This window comes from Gymnoscopelus microlampas, assembly GCF_963454915.1.
Source record: "Gymnoscopelus microlampas genome assembly, chromosome: 7".
Lineage (NCBI taxonomy): Eukaryota > Metazoa > Chordata > Actinopteri > Myctophiformes > Myctophidae > Gymnoscopelus > Gymnoscopelus microlampas.
Window position 1 is genome coordinate 34,873,866 of NC_139944.1, and position 21,261 is coordinate 34,895,126.

General features: G+C 41.4%; 2 protein-coding genes across 2 annotated transcripts in view; both read left to right on the top strand.

Moving 5' to 3' along the window:
- Positions 1–21,261, top strand: part of LOC311048277 (metabotropic glutamate receptor 4-like) — a 179,166-nt gene that overhangs the window by 2,888 nt on the left and 155,017 nt on the right. The gene's annotated exons all lie outside the window — the stretch shown is intronic.
- Positions 16,849–18,237, top strand: LOC311049424 (inositol hexakisphosphate kinase 2-like; the record flags this gene model as incomplete). Its single annotated transcript, XM_084062996.1, has 1 exon — positions 16,849–18,237. The coding sequence occupies one exon, from the start codon at positions 16,849–16,851 to the stop codon at positions 18,235–18,237; it is 1,389 nt and encodes a 462-aa protein (XP_083919122.1).

Consider the following 21,261-nt stretch of genomic DNA (forward strand, 5'->3'; position numbering starts at 1 on the left):
GAGGTGCTATATAAATGTACAAGTTACCAATTATATTTACGCCTGATTACTTCATCAAAACCTTGCTCACCTAAGGTTTAGTAGTGAGCAAGGTTTTCCAGTCTGGCATGGCAACACAAAGCTCAATTACTGTGAACATTGACCTAGAGCCTATCATGATTGGAACACATCTTTTCACTAACTACCCCCGTTCTATTGTCAACATGTGGCTTGATGACATCCCTAAATCAATTTGCAAACACGAAATGGTCTGGAACCTCTCAGTTCAATTAGAGTTTTGCACTATCTGCGTTATTAACGTGCGCAGACCAAAATGCCTTGGACGCAATAGGCTCCGTGCATAACTGTAGTCCCAGGTTTCCAGAAGGTGGCATATATGCGTTTCATTTTATCATAGTTTCGTTTGATTGGCTCAGCAGCAGGTTTGAATTGCAAACACATAATGACACCTTTACATGTGTTTCTAGCTCAAATCTCCTGCGAGCCAATAAAATGAAGCTATGGGGAAAATGAACCCGAATAGGAAACAGGTATTCTCTAAACCTGGGACTACAGTTATGCACAAAGCCTATTGGATAGACCCAGTGCTCCATAGCCTCAGAGCCACAGGCAGTATCCTTCCCTGGACAATCAGGCATATGAACAAACAGGCCAGTGAAAAGAAAAATTACCCTGGAAAACACTAATACTCCCCCAAACCCCCAGGTCGGTTGGAAATCTGTCTGAGTGGGAGGGGGCCATGATGTAACTGCCAGAACAAATAATGAATGAGCTTGCAGATGCGTGTGGCTCTCAGGCTAGTCATTATGACTAAACTACGAAAGAAGGCAAGATTTCATGTTCTGGGTGCACTCGTGAGATCCCCATGTGGAGGACTCAGTCGACAGCTCTGATGAAGAGGTTGACTCCAAAGAAGAGGGATGCTTTTTTTAGCTGCTCGCACACGCTCCACATGCACATGCGTGCATGTTTGTGCCCGCGAGAGAGCCTTCAACTTTTCCTACCTACAACGTAGAGCGTATCGATCAAAAACAACCATTCACACAGTCTTACAAAAGCACATTAACAAAATACATTAACATAGGAATGATTCTGGCTGGCTGCATTTCAATGATCCATTGTGTGACCTGAAGTACTGTAGGCCACATTTAAAAGAGAGGTAGAAGCAGTCGACCTATATGAATATTTGGGCTGATGGATTCATGAATTCATTAAATTCACAGTGCTCTGCAAGGTAAATGCATAATTGTAGATGACACTATAAAGTATCCCCATTATGCAAGTAAAAAGTATAAAATTAGATTTTTATTGTGGGTTTATAGTTAATAGGCCTACATATTTAAGAGGTTATTTCAATTGGCGACCGCACACATGTGCATGGCACAGCGCTCCACCAGCTAAAAAAAATCACAACTATATCCCTGGTGAAGGTAAAGTTGATTTGGTAAGCATTCAGCATAGTCAAAGTGATCCCTGAGTTACTATTCAATTAGTTAGTCTGTTTTGATAACATTTTATTAACCGAAGAAATGGGCTGAGCATTTGGTTTAGAAGAGAGATCAGGCCTACAGCACAATACACTATTTTGGTTCTGCTGTATATGATACTTGAAAAATATGCACTGCAGTAACCTTTTCTATGATTCTAACAAATTCAGGGAAAATGCATATTGTCGCTGTCAGGCAGAAACCTTGTATGTCCAAAACAGTTTATTTTCTGGAAATGTGAAAAGGAACACGTGTTCCAATGGAACCAATGTAGTTATTATAATTTAGTCACAAGCTCTAGTTAATATTTTTCATTGGTTAAATATTTATAAAACCCACAGACTTAACCACTTTCAACCCGGTGTCCCTATGTTGGGCACGTCATTATAGGTGAAAATTGTAATTCCTTTTAAATGAGCAGATCTGACAATGTGTCACATTGCGACACGTTGTGAGCTTGTAGATGTGCTACTTTTGCATGATAGGGTATTAACTTGTGAAAAAAAAACATACAATAGGTGAAATACGGAGATACAATGTTTCTGCCCGACAGCGATTTTACTGTTGGGATTTCAATAGTGAGTACCACTTTATATCTGACTACAAGTGCTTCCTCCAGACCAGCTGAAACCAACAACAGAGCAATCCATATTTGGCCCCTAGTGTTAATAACAATGCTCCCACCTTGATGGAACACATATACTGTAAACTAAAGTGCATCTAGAGCAGGGTAATGAGTATCCACAACATTTTTATTTTCCTTCGTTCACATGGAAGCTTTATTATCCTGTCATTAGCACATCACTCATTTCCCTCCTCATTAAAGCACATAAGAGATTTCCCTGCATGTTTAATATGGCATCTTCTAATCTTATCGCTCTCTATTCACCCTCAATGTATACGTTGGCATTCTCCTCATCCCTATGCTGTAGCAACTTGAGCTTAACATGGCATCTGTGTGGATCAGAAGAGCAGATTGATGTGTTTAGTCTGTCACTTCATCATCCGTTCAGGGTCTTGCTTCCACTTTGGAGCGGTGCAATTGAAAAATCAAAGTGGCATCCAAAAGCAGTCGCCAATCAATCATCACTCGCTCTAATTGAATAATGGCTCTAGCAAACAATCAAAATAGAGAGTGAGTTCCCTGACGTGATGTAAAGTAGACCTGGTCAGTTATATGGATTAAACAGTAAACACTAAATGGAGAGTGGTATGTGTTCTCCTCTCTGTTGGGTCTTGAGTTATGTGCCCGCCTATGGCCGTGAGACATGATCTATGGGTCGGGCGTGGTGCCGGATGGGTTCCTGGACCCTTTGATGGACCTGCTGATGTCTGGAGAGAGGTTTTAACTTTACTACCGCCTCATCACCAGGCCCCGTGCCAGCATGGCCTCAATTACTGCATGAACTAGCATATGAAAACAAAAAGGACAAGCGCTAATATCACCGCGAACAGCTAGATGTGAATGTTTGCTTCAAGCTTAGGTAATGTGTGCACGTTTGGCATACAGATGAAGACATGCAAGCTGACTCGCTGACGCATATGACAATACAGAAATGCTCATTAGCAAAGCACAGACATGCATGTGCATAAGCAAACAAACCGATGCACCATTTATGCACAAACGCACACGTTACACACATACACACACACACACACACACACACACACACACACACACACACACACACACACACACACACACACACACACACACACACACACACACACACACACAACCCTACACTATACACACAAATACATCACACACAAAGAGCAATCAGGCACACTTGCACGCAAACCACTCCAAACCCAGTGGCAGCGGCCACCCTTGTGTAGTTAGCAGGCTTTAAGAAAAGTGTTTCCTCAGCACTGTGCTGCATACAGATGTGGTCCAGAGCAGCCCTGATGAATATTTTAAACAGGCATTATGTAATAGCAGCATGGGGGCCTGGGAGCTGCTGCTCAAGAACATTTTCAGTGTAGTTCGTCGAGAAGCACGGAGCACAATGACAGGACGTTGACCAAAGGGATAATTCAAGTTCTGATACAAGTCGATGTCAGATGTTTTCATTATTCATTTGCGTAGTGGATGCCCTCAAAGAGGTGACACGCATCACACACAGCATGTATTCCACTTGCACTGGCATGTTTGTCCTTCTTGGCAGTACTGTATGTTCATCTGAGAATGAGGCTGTCTGTATTGTCTTGGTCCCTCCCAATCCAACCTATCAGTAGCAAAAAAAGCTGCTTTTGTTCATCCTGTAATGATGAAGGCTTGTGGGCTGAGCTTGAACCCCGGCATCCATATTTTGGGGTGAACATTAGCCAGAAATAGCTGATCTACAAGCTCAAAACGTGTTGCAGAAGAGATTTGGTGTAGAAAGCAGTTTAAGTATAGAGCCAATACATGTCTGACTAATAAAGTATTCAATCAATCAATCAAAGGCCAAGTTACATTGCTATCATCCCATTGGCCATGGGTTTATAAAAATGTCAGCATAGTTCCACCCAGCCTAAACCTGACTTGAGGTATAATCAGCATGCGTTATCAAGGCGTTTAAGGTAATGTAAGTAGCTGCAGCTGTCTTTACAAAGGTTATAATAGTTTTGAGTTTATTAAAAGAAATTAATTAAAAAAAGATAAAAGAATTGAAGTGGGAGCGAAATTGTCTTCTTCAGAGGGCAGTTTCTGATAAGTGCTTTGCTTTGTCTTTGAGTTATTAGGGGCCCAAGCATGAAGTGCATTGGCAGACTATAACGTTCGAACAGGCATAACTCATAACTCAAAAACACTTGAATCGCTACTCCTCCAGGTATTTTTTAGCAAACTGCACAAAACATTTGACACACAATCTATGGACGTTATATAAAGTCCCAGTTGTTTGTACGTAAACAAATTAACCCTCCATGAGCCAATGAATATTGCCGTTTCAATTTTTTTATTTTTTTATTCTGCCCTTAAGTTAACTGCACAAATGGAGAGTGACTTTGTTATGACACTTTGCAGTATGGTAGAGGCCAGGGTCATGCCAAACAGCTCCGATACAAATCTTTCTCCAATTATCCAAAGGAAGAAACTGTAGGAATCGATTTAAATAGAAACATTTGAACAGGCATAATTATGTCATGCCTTGTTTGACCTACAACCATGAATCTTGCTTACACATACTGCCTCTACTCATGAGGAACAAATCTGCCACAAAATGTTGTTCTCATGCCTCGTTTGAACTAATAGCATGACATCTTTTACACCTACTGTAATGTCTCCCACCATGAATAACATATTTGCCTCAAGGACCAATAAGATCTGCCTCTTCGATTTTCTGACATTTGGGCGGCAGTTAGGGCTGTGAATCTTCTGCTATCTCACGATTCGATTCGATTCCGATTCTTGGGGTCACGATTCCGATTTTTTTTGTTTTTTTTTCAAAACAAACTATTCTCGATTCAAAAACGTTTTTTTTTCGATTCAAAACGATTCTTGATTAAAAAAGTTTTTTTTCCGATTCAAATTTTTTTTTTTTGCCACTTGCCACTTCTCATAAAATGTCATTATACAAAAAATAATAATCGTCCAACATGAGAATTGCGATTCGTATTCGAATCGATTTTTTCCCAGACCCCTAGCGGACAGTGGCTCAGGTTGTAGAGCGGCCGTCTTGGAATCCGAAGGTTCCAGGGTTCGATTCCCTGCTTCTCCTGGCTACTCGTCATTGAGCAAGACACTGAACCCCTAACTACTCCCGATGACCAGGTCGATGTAAATGTGAAGTACATTATAAAGCACATAGGAGAAAAGCGCTATAAAAATGCAGCCCTTTTACAATTTCTTTCCTGCAACCCGGCCTGGCGAAGACCTGCGCTCAGAAGAGAGCACTTTGCTAGTTATTATTGGATTTAGTACCCTAAAGCACAAAAATGGCAGGGCAGCCTTCCTGTGAAACAAGAAATAAGCTCAGATTTCTGGTTAATGCTCTGAGTTACTACTGTATGCGGGCAAAGGGCAAAGGCAGGAAGAAGTGAGGAATAAATTGATTATCTTTAAATGCAAGAGCACACAGGGATTTAGTACACTCAAACTCTTGTTTACAAGTCTCTTACTGGAGTCATAGTCTTAGAGGAGGTTTCTCACACGAATCATTAAGCATGGCCCAGTAAGAGCCACAATGGTATGATGAAACCAAGACAGCACAACTTCAATTGATTTCCTGTGTCACCCCCTTAGGAGACAGTAAGATGTGAATAGTGTCAAATCTTGGTTCATTGGGAACACAGAGCTCCACAAGGAGCTTTATCAACATAACGCATAAAGGAAAAAATCATGCAGTACTAATAGGTTTAAATTAATATTAGATTAATTCCATAAATGTATTCATTTGTTTAGTTCCAATAATCATGTAATAATGGCCCATTTGAACTGCTATGTTCATGGGTATCTCTGTGTACTGAAATGTCCTAACTAACAACATCTGACCCACGGCGCCTCGAGACGTCTCCAATGTGATAAGATGACCATTCCAGCTGGACAATCGGATTAGAACACAGCTCTTATGGAAATGTCCTTATAACTGCTGTGTTATATTGTGTCATCTTGTCTTGTCTTTCCAACTCCTTGCAACAAAACAGTTTTAAGGCCAGTCCACAACAATGCAACTCCTTGCAACTGCCATTGGGAATAATGGTTGCAAGTAGTTGCATGTTGCAAGGAGTTGCAAGGAGTTGCATTGGTGTGTGGACTGCACATAACCGTTGCATGCAACTACTTGCAACTACTTGCAACCATTATCCCCCCAGTGGCAGTTGCAAGTAGTTGCAAGTAGTTGCATGTTGCAAGAAGACATTGCAAGGAGTTGCATCGGTGTGGACTGGCTTAAGACACATCCAAACATTACTGAATGTACTAATCTCATTCTTAAGCTGTTAACAGTAATAATGTTAAGTACACATACATTGGTTCATCATAAACGGGACAAAGTGAACACACTGCTGAATACTGAACATTTGGAGATGGTTTCAACCAGCTTTCTTACAGCTAGTGTATTCCCCAATCCTTATTATAGAATACAAAGCATCTGAGTCTTTTGTGAGGATTTTTCATTTGCCCCATATCTTTTTCATCAATTTTGACACACATCATTTGATTTGATTCATTTAGGCTGTAGGACTATTTCTAACACAAGGACATAGAGTAGCTTACAGTCTAGAGCCTATTATTGCCTCATATTACGTTTAGGAATAGACCCTGGGAGCTGTCTACATTACATTAAGCAATATTAATGTATGCAACACTTGAAAATACTAATTTCTTTCCTGGACAGACAACACAATTCCTGGAGAATACCGGAGGGGTGGCAACCCTAATTCAAAGCTATGTTTAGTCTGAAAGTAATGAGTAACCTTCCTAGAAATGTAGTACAAGTACAGTTTTTGAAATGTAGAGTGAATTCAAGAAAAAAAAAAAAAAAAGTAAAGTACAGATATTAAAATGTCTTACTTAAGTACAGTACTCAAGTACATTTTCTTTGTCAGTGTACATCACTGATTCTGAACCTAGTGAGTGATGCATGGTGGCTCAAACTATCAACAAAACATTGAAGCAAATAAAATGCATGACTGGGGAAAAGACCATTGATCATGAATTGTTCAATTGATCAAAAACAACTTTGTGGCATGCATCTACCACAGAACATTGTATACTGGGAAGAGATTTTATACATGGCAGTGATAATAATGTAGCATTGTTGTATTCTGTAAATGGTCCACATCAACACTCATGGTTGCGTGTTCATAAGCATCTTTCATCCTACTGTGCTATTAATTTGATTCAATTATAGGTACAATGTTTACGCAGGATCTCTGGTTCAAGGGCTAGAGACATGCTTTTAATGTGTGACACGGACACTCCAAATAAAGGTTATTAATTGAATTAACTGCATGAAAATGTGTGCACCAAGTGTACATGCTCTCCGTCTGCAATGGTATATCATTGCCATGAGTGATTCAAGAAAAAGCAACAATATATGTTGACTGCCTTGTAATAGGAAAGACTCGCTATAACATCTGTTTCACAGGAATTCATGAACAGGGTGACAGGTGTTATTACTGACAACTGCTGTCAATACTTGTTATATATTGAAATATCTGTTTCTTGAATGAACCATTCAACACTCTATTGTGGTCAAAATAAGTACATCACTTCCTGCAGGGGCTCACCAGCTGCTTTATTTCCACGTCTTTTAGCAAGGTAATGGTTATAACCAACTCCTTCATCTGTGCACCAGGAAAAAGTAGATGTACCGGAACATTTTCACTTTATTAAACCAGCGGCTTTCTATGCATGGCTTTCTTCAGGGTTTTTCTGGAATGAGTAAAAGCACAGATTATAATTTAAGAACATAAAAGCTCCTCCTTATCAATATTATCCAGATGAGCCAGTCTAATAAATGTTTAAGTTGTAGGTAACACATTACCTAACTCCTAGACAGGAATGTCAAATAAAACCCTCACAGAAGTCAATTATAAAATTAGATTCTATAAAAAATAACATGCAATAGAAAAGAAATAATAATAATAATAGTACTACTACTACTACTACTACTACTACTACTAACTACTACTACTACTAACTAATAACTACTACTACTACTACTACTACTACTACTACTACTACTACTACTACTACTACTACTACTACTACTACTACTACTACTACTACTACTAACTACTACTAACTAATAACTACTACTACTACTACTACTACTACTACTGCTACTACTACTACTACTACTACTACTACTACTACTACTACTACTACTACTACTACTAATAACTAATAATAATAATGATAATTCAGGAAAACCTTCCCATGGCAAAAAAAATAATTGGTTTGGAGAATAATTGTTGCTCTCATATAAACAAAAAATACAAAACCTCAAATGAGCATGTCCCTTTCATATCTTTGGTTGAAAAGAGAAATGTCATGCTTGACACAAAACTCATTTACTCCCCCTGCGGCACATCTCGAAAAAATAAGCAATTTTCAAGTTATCTTTCAAATTACAATTCAAGTAAATCCTGAGTAAACTGTCTTTATTTGCCAGGACACCATGGATTTATCCAAAGTCGTGTAATACACTTTTCCTTGAACCGATGGGACTTTATGTTCATAAAGGCTCTGTCTTTTCTTTTTATTACATGTTTTTTGTACAATATTATAGCTTTATAGGCGCAGAGCAGCCCTGACATTCTTATCAAAAGATCCATTTAAAATTTTTATATTTTCTGAGTTAATGAGTATTTTCATCTTAGGCAGAACTGAACCAGAGACATGCAATTCACTGTTCATGTTGCTGTCACTACAGCTACATTAATTGCAGCGCTCTAAAATATTGTGAATAGCATAAGCATTTTAATGCTGCCAGTCTTTGACATACAACTGAAAAAAAAACAAAAAAACTGTAAGCATTCGTTTTAGGGGGAAAACAAAATTGTTATTTGTACCTTATTGTTTTAATTCACTTCTGATTCGAAGTGGTTTTGTGCTATACTGTGCTTATACTGTACATGAATATTGCTATAGAGTATATATTAAATACAAGTAACTGTGTTATTTGTGGGTGAGGGTTGAGAATTAGTCATATTTTTCATTGCATTCAACCTAATATAAGGCACTAAATTGAATCACATATAGGCTACTGTATACAGTTGGTAATGTTCTGGGCCTCAGCCCTTCTTTCCTGTCTTTTTTTAAGAAAAACTCTTATCAAGGTCCCGGCACAGAGATTTGTGGGCAATAAAAGAAAACCTTAAATATGTTGTAAAATATCATACACCATATCTCTTGTTCTACTGTTCTTTATTTCCCTGTAAACATGCTCGTGACACGGCTGAGTGAGGACCCCATGTCACAAGTGATTTAGCTGCTCATTTAAGGAACGACAGCTAAATCAAGATAAACTAGCAAGAGCTTGTCGTGACGAGGCATCTCCCTCCGGCCAAACCACTGCTTCAGAGTGAGGCAAACGTGTAAAGATCACCATAGTACTATGGACTGAGAAAAAAATAAGCTACTATGGTTGTGGATCCCGATGCGTTCAGAATCACTTTATTCATCATGGTAATTTATCTTGGGGACTTTGGTGAAAACACATTGAAGCCGCATGGCATGAGCAGATAAGACAGATCATTATCTCCACACCAGGCCAGAAGGGCCGGGGGCATCGATTATGTTTTCGCTCCTGTGAGTCTGTCTGTGAACCTGTCTGTCTGTCTCTCTATCTCTCTGTCTGTCTGTCTGCGAACAGGTCATCTCGGGCACTGCTGGACTGATCAGCATGAAACTTTACACATACACTGCCTGTACGCCAAGAAACAACATTTTTCAAATCTGCCTCATGGTGGCACTATAAAAGCCTACTTTGTATTTTGGCAATTCTTAGACCATAGGTCTTTCAATCAAAAACAGTCAAATCACCCAGACGCACGCACACGCACACACACACGCACACACGCACACACACACACACACACACACACACACACACACACACACACACACACACACACACACACACACACACACACACACACACACACACACACACACACACACACACACACACACACACACACACACACACCTGCCCCAAGTTTTTATCATACATTGAGGGGCCTCTAAACAACACAGAGCCAGCGATTTAACTTACACCCACAGAGGGCACCAGCCGAGGCAGCCAGCAGTACACGGCCCTCACTGTGCCGTCATCCAACAGATGTTCTATTGCCAAGGACATGACGGCCGCCTGCAATCCACGGCATGTGTGTTATCTCACCATTGTATTCATGTTCCGCGTCTGTATTTAGGACGGAGGTGGAGGAGTAGGTGCTCAAAGTGCAGAACAAGAACAGCAGCTACTTCATAGAATCGCCTTTTCAGCGACTGTAATGTGACTGCATTCAGTGTGCAATTCACACTGAATGCAAACACTACACTCGGAGCATTTCACGGCCATTTGCATCAAAACAGATTGTTTACATAATGTTGCTGTGTGTGTGTGTGTGTGTGTGTGTGTGTGTGTGTGTGTGTGTGTGTGTGTGTGTGTGTGTGTGTGTGTGTGTGTGTGTGTGTGTGTGTGTGTGTGTGTGTGTGTGTGTGTGTATATACACACACAAATCAAACGCTCAAGGAAGATGATGGGTGAAGGAGAAATCCCATTCCTCACAAAAGACACACAGTATTATATAGTATGTAGTATATAGTAATAAGGCTAAGGTTTGGGGAAAACAATAGCTGTATGCAAGCTGGTTGAAACCATCTCCAAACGATTTGTATTTAAAGGAGGAGTTCACCCAAAAAACGACTTATTTTCTATCAATTGCACACCCTATGAAGCCTTGAATCCATGGATTCTTTTTTGTTTTTGTCGCATTCCTAAGCTAATAATTTGATTCCCGTCTCCTACCGGCTAATGTATCCGTTAGGAGACACAAAGTAGATTATTTGTGTCTCCTACCGGAAATACACACGGTCATCAAATTATTGTCTTAGGAATGCCACAAAAAACAAAATAAATGCATGAAATCAAGGCTTCATGGGGTGTGTAATTGATAGAAAATAAGTCATTTTTTGGGTGAACTCCTCCTTTAACACTGTGTTCACTTTGGCCCTCTACAATTATTGTGAAATATGAAGGCAGACGAGCAATTGTGTTGATGAAGCTGATGAGCCTGGTGGAGTTCTATAAGTGTCTGATGAACCAAAGCACTTTTATTGACTATATGACTATTAATTGCAAAATGAATAGTCCTTTGTTAATAAAGTTGATAAGCCTGTTCCTGATGAGCCATGTGTTGGCACTATTCATATACTACCGTCAGAGACTTTTTGACAGTTCTTTTCTTGATGTCAGCGTGTAATGATGACATGTAGTGGTTCAAGAAATCATTTTTTTATGCATTTTGTCAAAACTGGATAAAGTTGTCATTTACACTGAAAAACGCTATTTTAAGTCGTAATGTCAGAGCCAGAGTCTGGTCATTTTCAGTCGAGTCATGTGTCCAGGAAGACTGAGATGGCAACCCTACTACCATCTGCCTGAATCCATGAACATCAAATTAGTCCTTTGCTCCTTTACTGTCTATCCAATCAATCATTAAACAGTGTGTCTATGAGAGCAGTTTCAGTGAAACTGTAATGTCATTAATCAAGTTATAATCAAAAAATAAGTAAGCTTAAAGTTGTGAGCAACTGTATAAATGAATGGGAGCATTAGACAAGTAATGCTCCCATTAGCAATTGACTGGCAAGCAACCTGCCAATCAAAGAGAAACCATACCTCCTCCTGGCTATATGATGCTAGAAACACAAAACTCATCATGGGTGCATTGTCACATTCATTTGCAGACACTGTTATCCAATTGCAAGACAAACAATGCCTCCAGAATCTTTTAAGCTATACAGCTCATTTTAGATGAGCTGCATAGCTTAAGATCTGCCGGTTTCAAACAGTGCATGCCTCAAAACTCCCCTCAACTCCCCTCGACCTCCTGAGCCAGTGCCGCCCCCAGAGTGTCAATGAGAAAAGGTCACATCAGTCACATAGAAACCCCATCCTGAGCCTGACCATCCACTGACTCATTATAGAAGATGGCTCATTTATCGTTGTCATCTTTTTAGCCCTGCTGTAATGCAGTGGTTCTCAACCTTTTCAGACCCCCAAAAATAATCATATTTGAAATGGAGATCCCCCTTCCTGACACACTTGGAATTGTAGGAGTTTAGGCATTACATTTAGTAATGTTCCACTGATAAATATCGTGAAAATAGCAGATCCACAAGCCGCTGCGAGGCGTTGCGAGCTTGAAGATCAGCTTTTTTCATTTTTTTTGCGTTGTGAGCTTGTAGATCAGCTATTTTCAAAATGTTTGCCTCTTATATTATTTGACAATTTGGCCAATGTTTGACCAGTTTTAATTTGTTTATTTGTGTTTTGTTGATTACTTCTGATGCAGTAATGGTCTTTTTTCTTTCCGTTTTCTTTTTTTTTAAGTATTAAAAAGGTCTTAAATGTCCTTAATTGTCACTTCACTGTCATCTGCCCCCCCAAAATCATGTGGGTACTCCCCTGGAGGTCCCGACCCACAGGTTGAGAACCACTTCTCTAATGGTGGTCATTATTGTCTGTCTGTCTGTCTGTCTGTCTGTCTGTCTGTCTGTCTGTCCGTCTGTCTGATAATAATCCATCAATCAATCATGGAATTTGCTAATTTTGGTGACCCCATGACCCTCCCCCTGGCATCACTACCACCCTTAGGCCAACATTGTTATAAAAAAAAAGAAACATCTAAAAGGAAGATTGCTATTAAACGTATTAAGTTCATTCATACTCCCTGGATGATGAACCCTATTTGAGTGATCCCATAAGCCTTCCTCTAGTGCCACCCTGAGGCCAAAATTTCAACTTTACATGCACAATATCTCATAATCTGTTATACTGTGCACCTTCACGCTCCCTTGAGGATGAAACCTACTGATTTTGGTGACCCCATGACCTTTCTTCAAGTGCCAAAATGTCCACTTCATACCAGATTTGTACCTTTATAATTATGGTACTTTATTACGCTTTGCTTTAAAGCCTTTGCTGTTGTTTACAGTATGTGCTATCAATTCTTTATTTCATTTCTAACCCCACTAATAAGAGCACAGCACAGCTCTGATTTGATTAGATGAATTTTGAAGTACAGCAACTCAAAAGAGTATCATGACATAAATATCCCAGAGGATAGCACTTATGAAAATACTTATTTCCAAAGAAGTAGTCCTCTAAGGATGACAATGTCGGTTGGTTCAAATCACTTTTGTTTGGTTGAGTGTAAAAATCAGCAAATCCTCCAGAGGCCACTAGCAGGACTTTAGTCTCTTAGGGACAGACTTACGTACATCAGAGGCACACAATTAGCACTTGCAAGCTGTGCGGAATTAACATCTGATTTGAAGGCAGTAATCATGCAGCCAGAGAATAGGACTTCTAGTAATTTTGCGTTTGAAGTTGAGCTTTAAAGGTGGAGTGGAATTGTGGGATTTGTGGAACATGGAGCCCTCAACCAGCTCAGGAATGAAAAGAAGGGCCATATTCAATGATGCTGAAATTGATTACCACCACATAATTTAGGAGGGATCCAATGCAACTCCAACTGAGAGAAATTGGAATTCAGACAACTATTGCTCTGCTCACAAATTAAAAGCATTAGTAGTCACAAAAGTAACTCATGAAAAGAGATAGCAGAACAATGATTTTGTGGCTTGCATTACAGATAAGGTGAGGATTGTGTGTTTTCTGTTTCTAGAAATGTGTTTAAAGAACGTCATTGTTGGATGTGCGGAAACATACTTTATGTATGTTTGTGCGCTACAACAGCGCATTCATCTGGGACAGCAGTGCAAGACAAAATGTGGGCTGTGATATACAGTATTGTACTGGTAGATTCAAACTATGGGCTAGTGTAGCCTGAAGTTGGAAGGAGCTTGACTATTGATTGATTGACTGAATACTTTATTAGACAGAAATGTAAACAGCACACGGTACAGTCACTTTTGAGCTAAAAGGATATCACAAAAAAAGTCCTGAGGGCTTGTTTCCATTGTGGTGCTATTGATGGGATTGCATGAGAACATTGTGTGGGAAGTTAAAGGTCATATTTGACTTTTTAATTATTATTAATGTATTGACTACATTTTCGTTTCCTTGCTGCAATTAGCCTATTGACATTTCCACCACCCCTTCCTATAGCCTTCCTCTGCCTGTGCTAATTTGCACCTGTTCTTAGAGGCAAAGAAAGTCCACACAAAACTGATCCTTGCAAATTGCATAGGTGTTAGTAAATCCAGCTGAATGTGTCCACACAATCATATATCCTCCTATTATTTGTGTGAAACTCCCTTAAATGCATATGCATAAAGGGGAGAGGGCTCTTTGTGATAGATTGCATACATACGGTAGATTGTATATTGCATATATGTGATAGATTAGATTATAGATCTCTGTGGGGAATTCAAGTGCCATCTCCACCTCCGCTCCATCGCCAAAATCAAACCATTTATTTCTGCACACGACCTTGAGATAGTCATCCACGCACTCCACGCATTATCATCCCGGTTAGACTCCCTTTACCCTGGGATTAGCCAGTCATCCCTGTCCTGTCTCCAACTGGTCCAAAATACGGCGGCTAGACTCTTGACTGGCACCAGGAAGAGAGACCATTATTACCCCTGTCCTGGCCTCTCTCCACTGGCTACCGGTGCGGTTTAGAATCAACTTCAAGGTTCTCCTCTTTGTTTACAAAGCTCTAAATGGGCTGGCCCCTTCCTACATCGCTGAACTCTTATCCTTTCCCCCCACCATTAGGACCCTCAGGTCAGCAGACAGGGGGACATTAGCCGCCCCGACAACGCGACTGAAGCTCAGGGGTGACCGTGCCTTTACTGTCGCAGCCCCTACGCTATGGAACAGCATTCCCTTCGCTGTTATGTCTGCCCCCTCTGTTGAGTCTTTTAAATCCAGGCTTAAACCCCTTGTAATATATTTTTACAAGCCTTTGAAGCCCCCTGATGAACTTGCACTATTATGACGTTAAGAAGGGTTTGCCTTGCTGCTCTTAATGTTTTTCTACTGTCTCAGTACTATGTCTGTGTGTTGTTTTATTACTGACTGTTCTGCTTTGCTGTTTTTTCCTGACCTGTGAAGCACTTTGGTACGATGTGAATTGTTTTTAAATGTGCTATATAAATAAACTTGATTTGATAGCAGCACCACAGTAGGTATTAAAAACAGCACAGGTAAGATCCCCCGCTAGCCCAATAGTAGCCCATCATAGATTTGAGACAATAGCTTGATCCTTATCCTCCCCTCTGCAACCAACTTCAGATTGTCCAGTTAAACTCCCATTACAGAGATAGCCTTTCCCACAACAAACCATGGCAGATGGCACTGCATGGCTACTACAGACTAACATCTTTTGTTTGCATTGACAAACGGGTTCAGCTCATTTGGATGTACCAGAGTTCTCTCCACTGCAGTGCTAGACTGCTTGTAGCCCATAATCCTATTAACCCCCCCACGCCTCTCTGCAGTTGTTGTCTTGCCTGCCCTCTTGTCCCTGTAACAGTCCGTGGCCTCTGCCATAGCCTTCTTCAGCATCCTATGGATGCCCTTGGCTTCTTCTGTGTACTAGTCATATACACACATTCCAGTCAGGAAGTCAGAAGCATTTCTCTATTCAATGTCATGATCTGTTGGTCAACTTCAACTTTGCCTCGAGAGTCATGGACTGAATGGACTGACTTAAATTACAATTGTGCACCATATTACTTGCAAATTGGATTTCTTGAGTCCACGATATGCAGCTTTCAGCACTATATCTGTAACAACCAACCTTTTCTGGCTGTGAATATAAAAAGAACAGACTATGAGTTGATTCCCCTTTGGCTGAATAGCCAGCGTAGACTAAAATAATCTTCCCAAATGAAAACACATTACGTATATTACTGGGAATTGCAAGGCTTGTAAAGCATTTTGTTTCAAATATTTCAAAGCATATTCTGAAGAGAATGCTGAGATCATAAAGTCTTTCAGGCCCATCTTAGGCACTTTATGTGGCAGGACATTGAAAAAATACAGGAGAGTGAGGGTAGAGGAAGAGATAAAATTCTAATTCATGGCATCACACATACTGTGCCAAGGTGATATGTCCACCTAAACAGATACTGGCGGATCCACTACAATGGCAACCTTTGACCTATTTTAACACACCTAAGAACACAAAAATGTAAAATGAAACACAACTGGGAGGTGAAAACCCTGCCTTCACCTGTAGAGTAGCCCCCATTATGCTCACATTAACACAACTTGGCTTCCATTTGGATCTCAGACATCATTTGGCCAGTTTATGACATCAGTCATCTAAACAGTATGGCATCAGTAAAATGATGTCAGACAGCTCAGTCCCTCGGAGCCACATCATAACACAAAATCCCAAATCAAATTTCCTTCAGTTTGTTTTTGCCCTCTGTCATCATCAATGATGTCACCAAGCTTATATAAGTGTAAAAATGCTGGTCATTTTTCACTATCAATCAATGATCCCCAAAGAACTGTATACACACCTTTGTTTTCTAGCATCTGACCCATCTAATTTAGTTGTTTTCTCCCGTCCTTCCTGTTCTGCGCTTTGTTTTTGCTGCTGCACTTGAGCAGCAGCAAAATAGGGAGACTAACGACCGTGCCTCCCTTACCCTGTGGGTACACCCAGCTTTGCTGTCCGATGCGGAGTGAGAATTCGGTAGAATTAGAATCAGGCCATCATGCAGGCGGACGGGACACCTTATCCTAGAGAAGGGGTGATGCTTGATCCTTTTGTGCACCAAGTTGGTGGGCACTCCTGTGTGCTGCGCTTTGGAGAGCGGACAATATGCAAGCCCCTTATCCCCCGCGAGCACCAGTTCTACAAAAGCCTCCCTCCTGAAATGAGTAAGTTCACACCTCAGTATAAAGGTGTTGTATCAGCCAGCATTGAGGAGGACGAGGAGGGGAACCTCTGCCTTATTGCCTACCCCCTCCACAATGAACCCGCCGACCTGGAAAACAACGACCACTCCACGGACTGCGAGCACAAGAGCAAGGCACTGAAGTGGAGAAATAAGAAGCAGTCCGTCTTCATCCTGGACAATGACAACTACAGCAAAGACTGGACTCGACATATCCTCAAGGAAGACATGATTATGAGTTATAACAGCGATGAGGTGCAGCAGCAGCAGGCAGATGTTCTCTGCTACAGCTTGGGGAAAGGCAATGTGGTGCCCCAGATCAAACACAATCCCTGGAGCCTCAAATGTCACCAGCGGCACTTGCAGAGGATGAAGGAGAATGCCAAGCACCGCAACCAATACAAATTCCTCCTGTTGGAGAACCTGACATGGCGTCATACGGTGCCGTGTGTCTTGGATCTGAAGATGGGCACACGACAACACGGAGACGATGCATCGGAGGAGAAGAAAGCCAAACAGATTCGCAAATGCCAACAGAGCACATCAGCCTCTATTGGAGTGCGACTGTGTGGTATGCAGGTGTACCATTCAGATTCAGGCCAGCTGATGTTTATGAACAAGTACCACGGCCGTAAGCTGACGTTGCTAGGCTTTAAGGAAGCCCTGTTCCAGTTCTTCCATGATGGGCGCTGCCTGCGGCGTGAGCTGCTGTCTCTGGTGCAGCACCGGCTGAGAGAGATGCAGGCTGCCCTGGAGACCTGCAAGTCCTACCGCTTCTACTCAAGCTCCCTGCTCATCATCTATGATGGCGAGCCCCCCATAACACCCACTAGACACAGGCACCACGGTGGAGAGGACGGGAATGAGGATGAGCCCTCCGACGGTGATGAAGAGGAGGAAGGCGGTGTCTTCGGCTTCCGCTGTTCCTCCGTGGCCAGTAGTGGCGGCAGCTACCTGGCCGGAAACAGTGGCAATAGCGGCAGCGGCCGCTCATCCCTAAGCACGTCCGAGGCCAGCAGCCCTGAGGTGGACGTGCGTATGATTGACTTTGCCCACACCACCTGCCCCAACTACAGCGAGGACAGCGTGGTCCATGAGGGCCAGGACAGTGGATACATCTTTGGCCTTCAGAACCTCATCACCATCATCTCCCAGCTGGGGGATCACGGTGCTGACTATACCCAACAGGAGCTACTATGCTCTTGAAAGAACATCCTTGGAATCTGGCCCCCCTTTAGAAATTATGGACAAGGGTCTTTCCTCTTCCCAAATTCTCTCAAAGAAGCCATAGAGCATGTCTGTAGAGCTTCTTTGAGGGCTTCAGGTGGAATATTATCAGGGCTGGCAGCCTTTTTTGTTTTTCTGATGCTTGATTGCAGCCTTCATTTCAGTTTTTTTGTTGGACTGTCAGTCATACTTGTTGTGTAGTGGTATCCTGGCCTTGGGAATAATATGTGGCTGTGGCCGGATTGAAAGCAGTTGGCTGTTGTTGGTTTACTGCTACGTGGATATGTCTCAGATTCCTTGTGATGTCATATAAATTGTCCCTGTTTCTTTTCGCCACTGCAAGTTCTGCCTCCTTTCCTAGCCTTTCTTACCTGTGTTCTCTTGTCCCTCCTGGTGCTTGCACCTCTTTGTTGCATCTGTTGGTTTCTTGTGTTATCCACTTAATGTGGTTTTAGGTCCTACTCTCTAAGGCCTCCTTGCATGTTAAGCTCCAACAGCTGTTAGGTGTTCCACCTCATTTATTTTCCATCCTTCTATCCTGCTTTTCTTTTGGAGTATATTCTTGAACACAACTTGAGCATTGCTGAGGTATTCAGTGTTGTATTTGGGCTTTTTCACTTTTGGCCCAGTGAAATCTCTTTAGCCTAGCTTAAATTGCACTACTAGATGAAGATCGGAAGCTACAACCTGCCTCTCTTGTTCTGACATAGTCCATGGATCTTCTGAACTTTTTACTTATACTAATGTGGTCAATTTTGTTTTCTGCTACATGGTCTTGTGACACTCAAGTACTGGATTTTTTTCTGGGGTATACATTTCCTCACAGTCCTAAATTTGGACTTCAATCTAGTTGTTCCCCCATCTGGATAATGATGAGGTATCTGTCTCCAATACTACTGAGTAGGTGGTTGAAGCTGCCATAGAACCTGGCCTTGACCTCACCATCCTTGGTGGGTGCATAAGATTGGATTATCTGGGCTTTCATTTTATATGTAGTTAGAGACTTTGATGACGGCCATGCCCTCTTTATGCTTTTCCTCATTTTCATGTCCCCATTAGATAATGGACTGCCCACTGGCCAAATCTAACCTCCCCTACTGTGTCCATCTTGTTTCTACGAAGCCCAGACTGAAATATTGTAGCACTCCATTTCTTTGGCAATTGTGGCAGCCTTGTCAACTGGAACATGGTTTGGATGTTCCATGTCTCCACAGGGAATCTAAATTCAATGTATGGGCTTGAACGGCGGAGAAAACCAATGCTAACAATCTTACGCCCACTGTTTGAATTGAATTTAGATGTCACCTGACATATCAGTATGTGGAGATATCTGATCATTCCCAACACCCTCGCGAAAGTGATCCTAATGCTGGGGCACCTTCCTCAACCCAGGTGTGTGACTTGGGATTTTTTTCATCAAAGTTTTTGTAAGTCACTTTTTTCCAGGGTTGGGTAGTTAACCCCACGCCAGCCCCCAACTTGGACGACCAGGTACTGATTCCTCTACCTCCTCACACTTGATTGACCATGTCTGGTTTGGTTGAAGCTGCCAGGTATACTGTATAACAATTCTGTCAGGATTACTGGAATGCAGAATTCTCTACCACAACAAGATTGCATCCAGGAGAGGATTGTGATTCTAAAGATCTGCCATGAAACACTACTGTAGGGTTTTGCTAAATTAAACATATCTTTCATTTTCCTTTTTTTTAATGGTGTGGCTCCATGGGAGGCAAATCTCCTAAACCGCGAATAAGCTCCACATTTTTTGTACAACACTGTGGGTTGGCCAACTTCAAGTCAATGGCGCTGAAACGGTGCCCGAATATGGAGATGATTGACATCTGACTTCATGGATATGCCAGAATAAATAATTAAATCTCAGTGCAAACACAAGTGTAGAGAAATGGATTCAGAAAGAAAACAAAAGGCTTGCATGACAAACACCAGAAGCTGCAGATATTCACCGACAGTCAGACAGATGAACCATGGCAGAGCACCGGGAGTGAGAAACAGGCTGCACAGGGACGCCAACAGGCAGTTGAACAAACCATAGAAGAGCACAGGGAGGGAGAAACACAAGAAGCAATACATCATGATGTTACAGATCCACATGGGAGTCATGCTATGGCTCCCACATCTTGTTTTTCTCCCATTTCCAAATAACCTGATGTCAGAGACTCTGTGGAGTAAGAGCACCTTTCTAGTTTCATGTTATTTGTCTCTTGTATCTTTTCCACAACATCATTGCAATTATGTAGTAGCAGGACACAGGATTTAATTAATATCTGGTCTCCTGGCTCTCTGTCCCTCTTCCATCCATCTCTTCACTGAGACTGAGGCATCGAACGGAGAACCCTCTCTACAGCAATTGCAATCAGATCTTCAACTGTGTTTTTTATTTATTTGTATCGTTTGTTTAATATAACTGGAATTGTAATGTAAAGATAGTAACCTAAATAGTAAATTAGTATTAGTATTATAATAGTATTGCCATCCTTCTGTGAGTTACAACACAATGTAGGCAATGGTAGATGCTTCTATGCAAACAGAAAAAGTATAAAACAATATCTGTATTGAGCATTAATGCATACAATTAATTTGAAACACCAGCCTGTGATGTCTGTCATCTATGATGTCAGTTGTCTATGACATGATGTATGACTCCAAATTTGGTCAAGGTTTCAGCCCAATCCGAGCCCCATTGTGAAATTAATTCAAAAAGTATAAGACATAATGTAAATGGAATAGTGGAGGTACTTCTGTAGCCTATTGGCATTGTGCACAAGACATTTGACGCTGACAGGTCCAGCGGTTTGTGAGATTGTGCTTTGTGAGCTGACAGTATACTCTGAAACTACATACAGAGTGCCTTCTGCATGTCAGCCCGCAACACACATAGTGCATACTAACTAGCGTCTGTACAGGGAAAGGGATTTTGGCCGAAAAAAGAAAAAAGTCACACCAGTACAATTTGCAAATACTCCAAAATTATAGATTCAA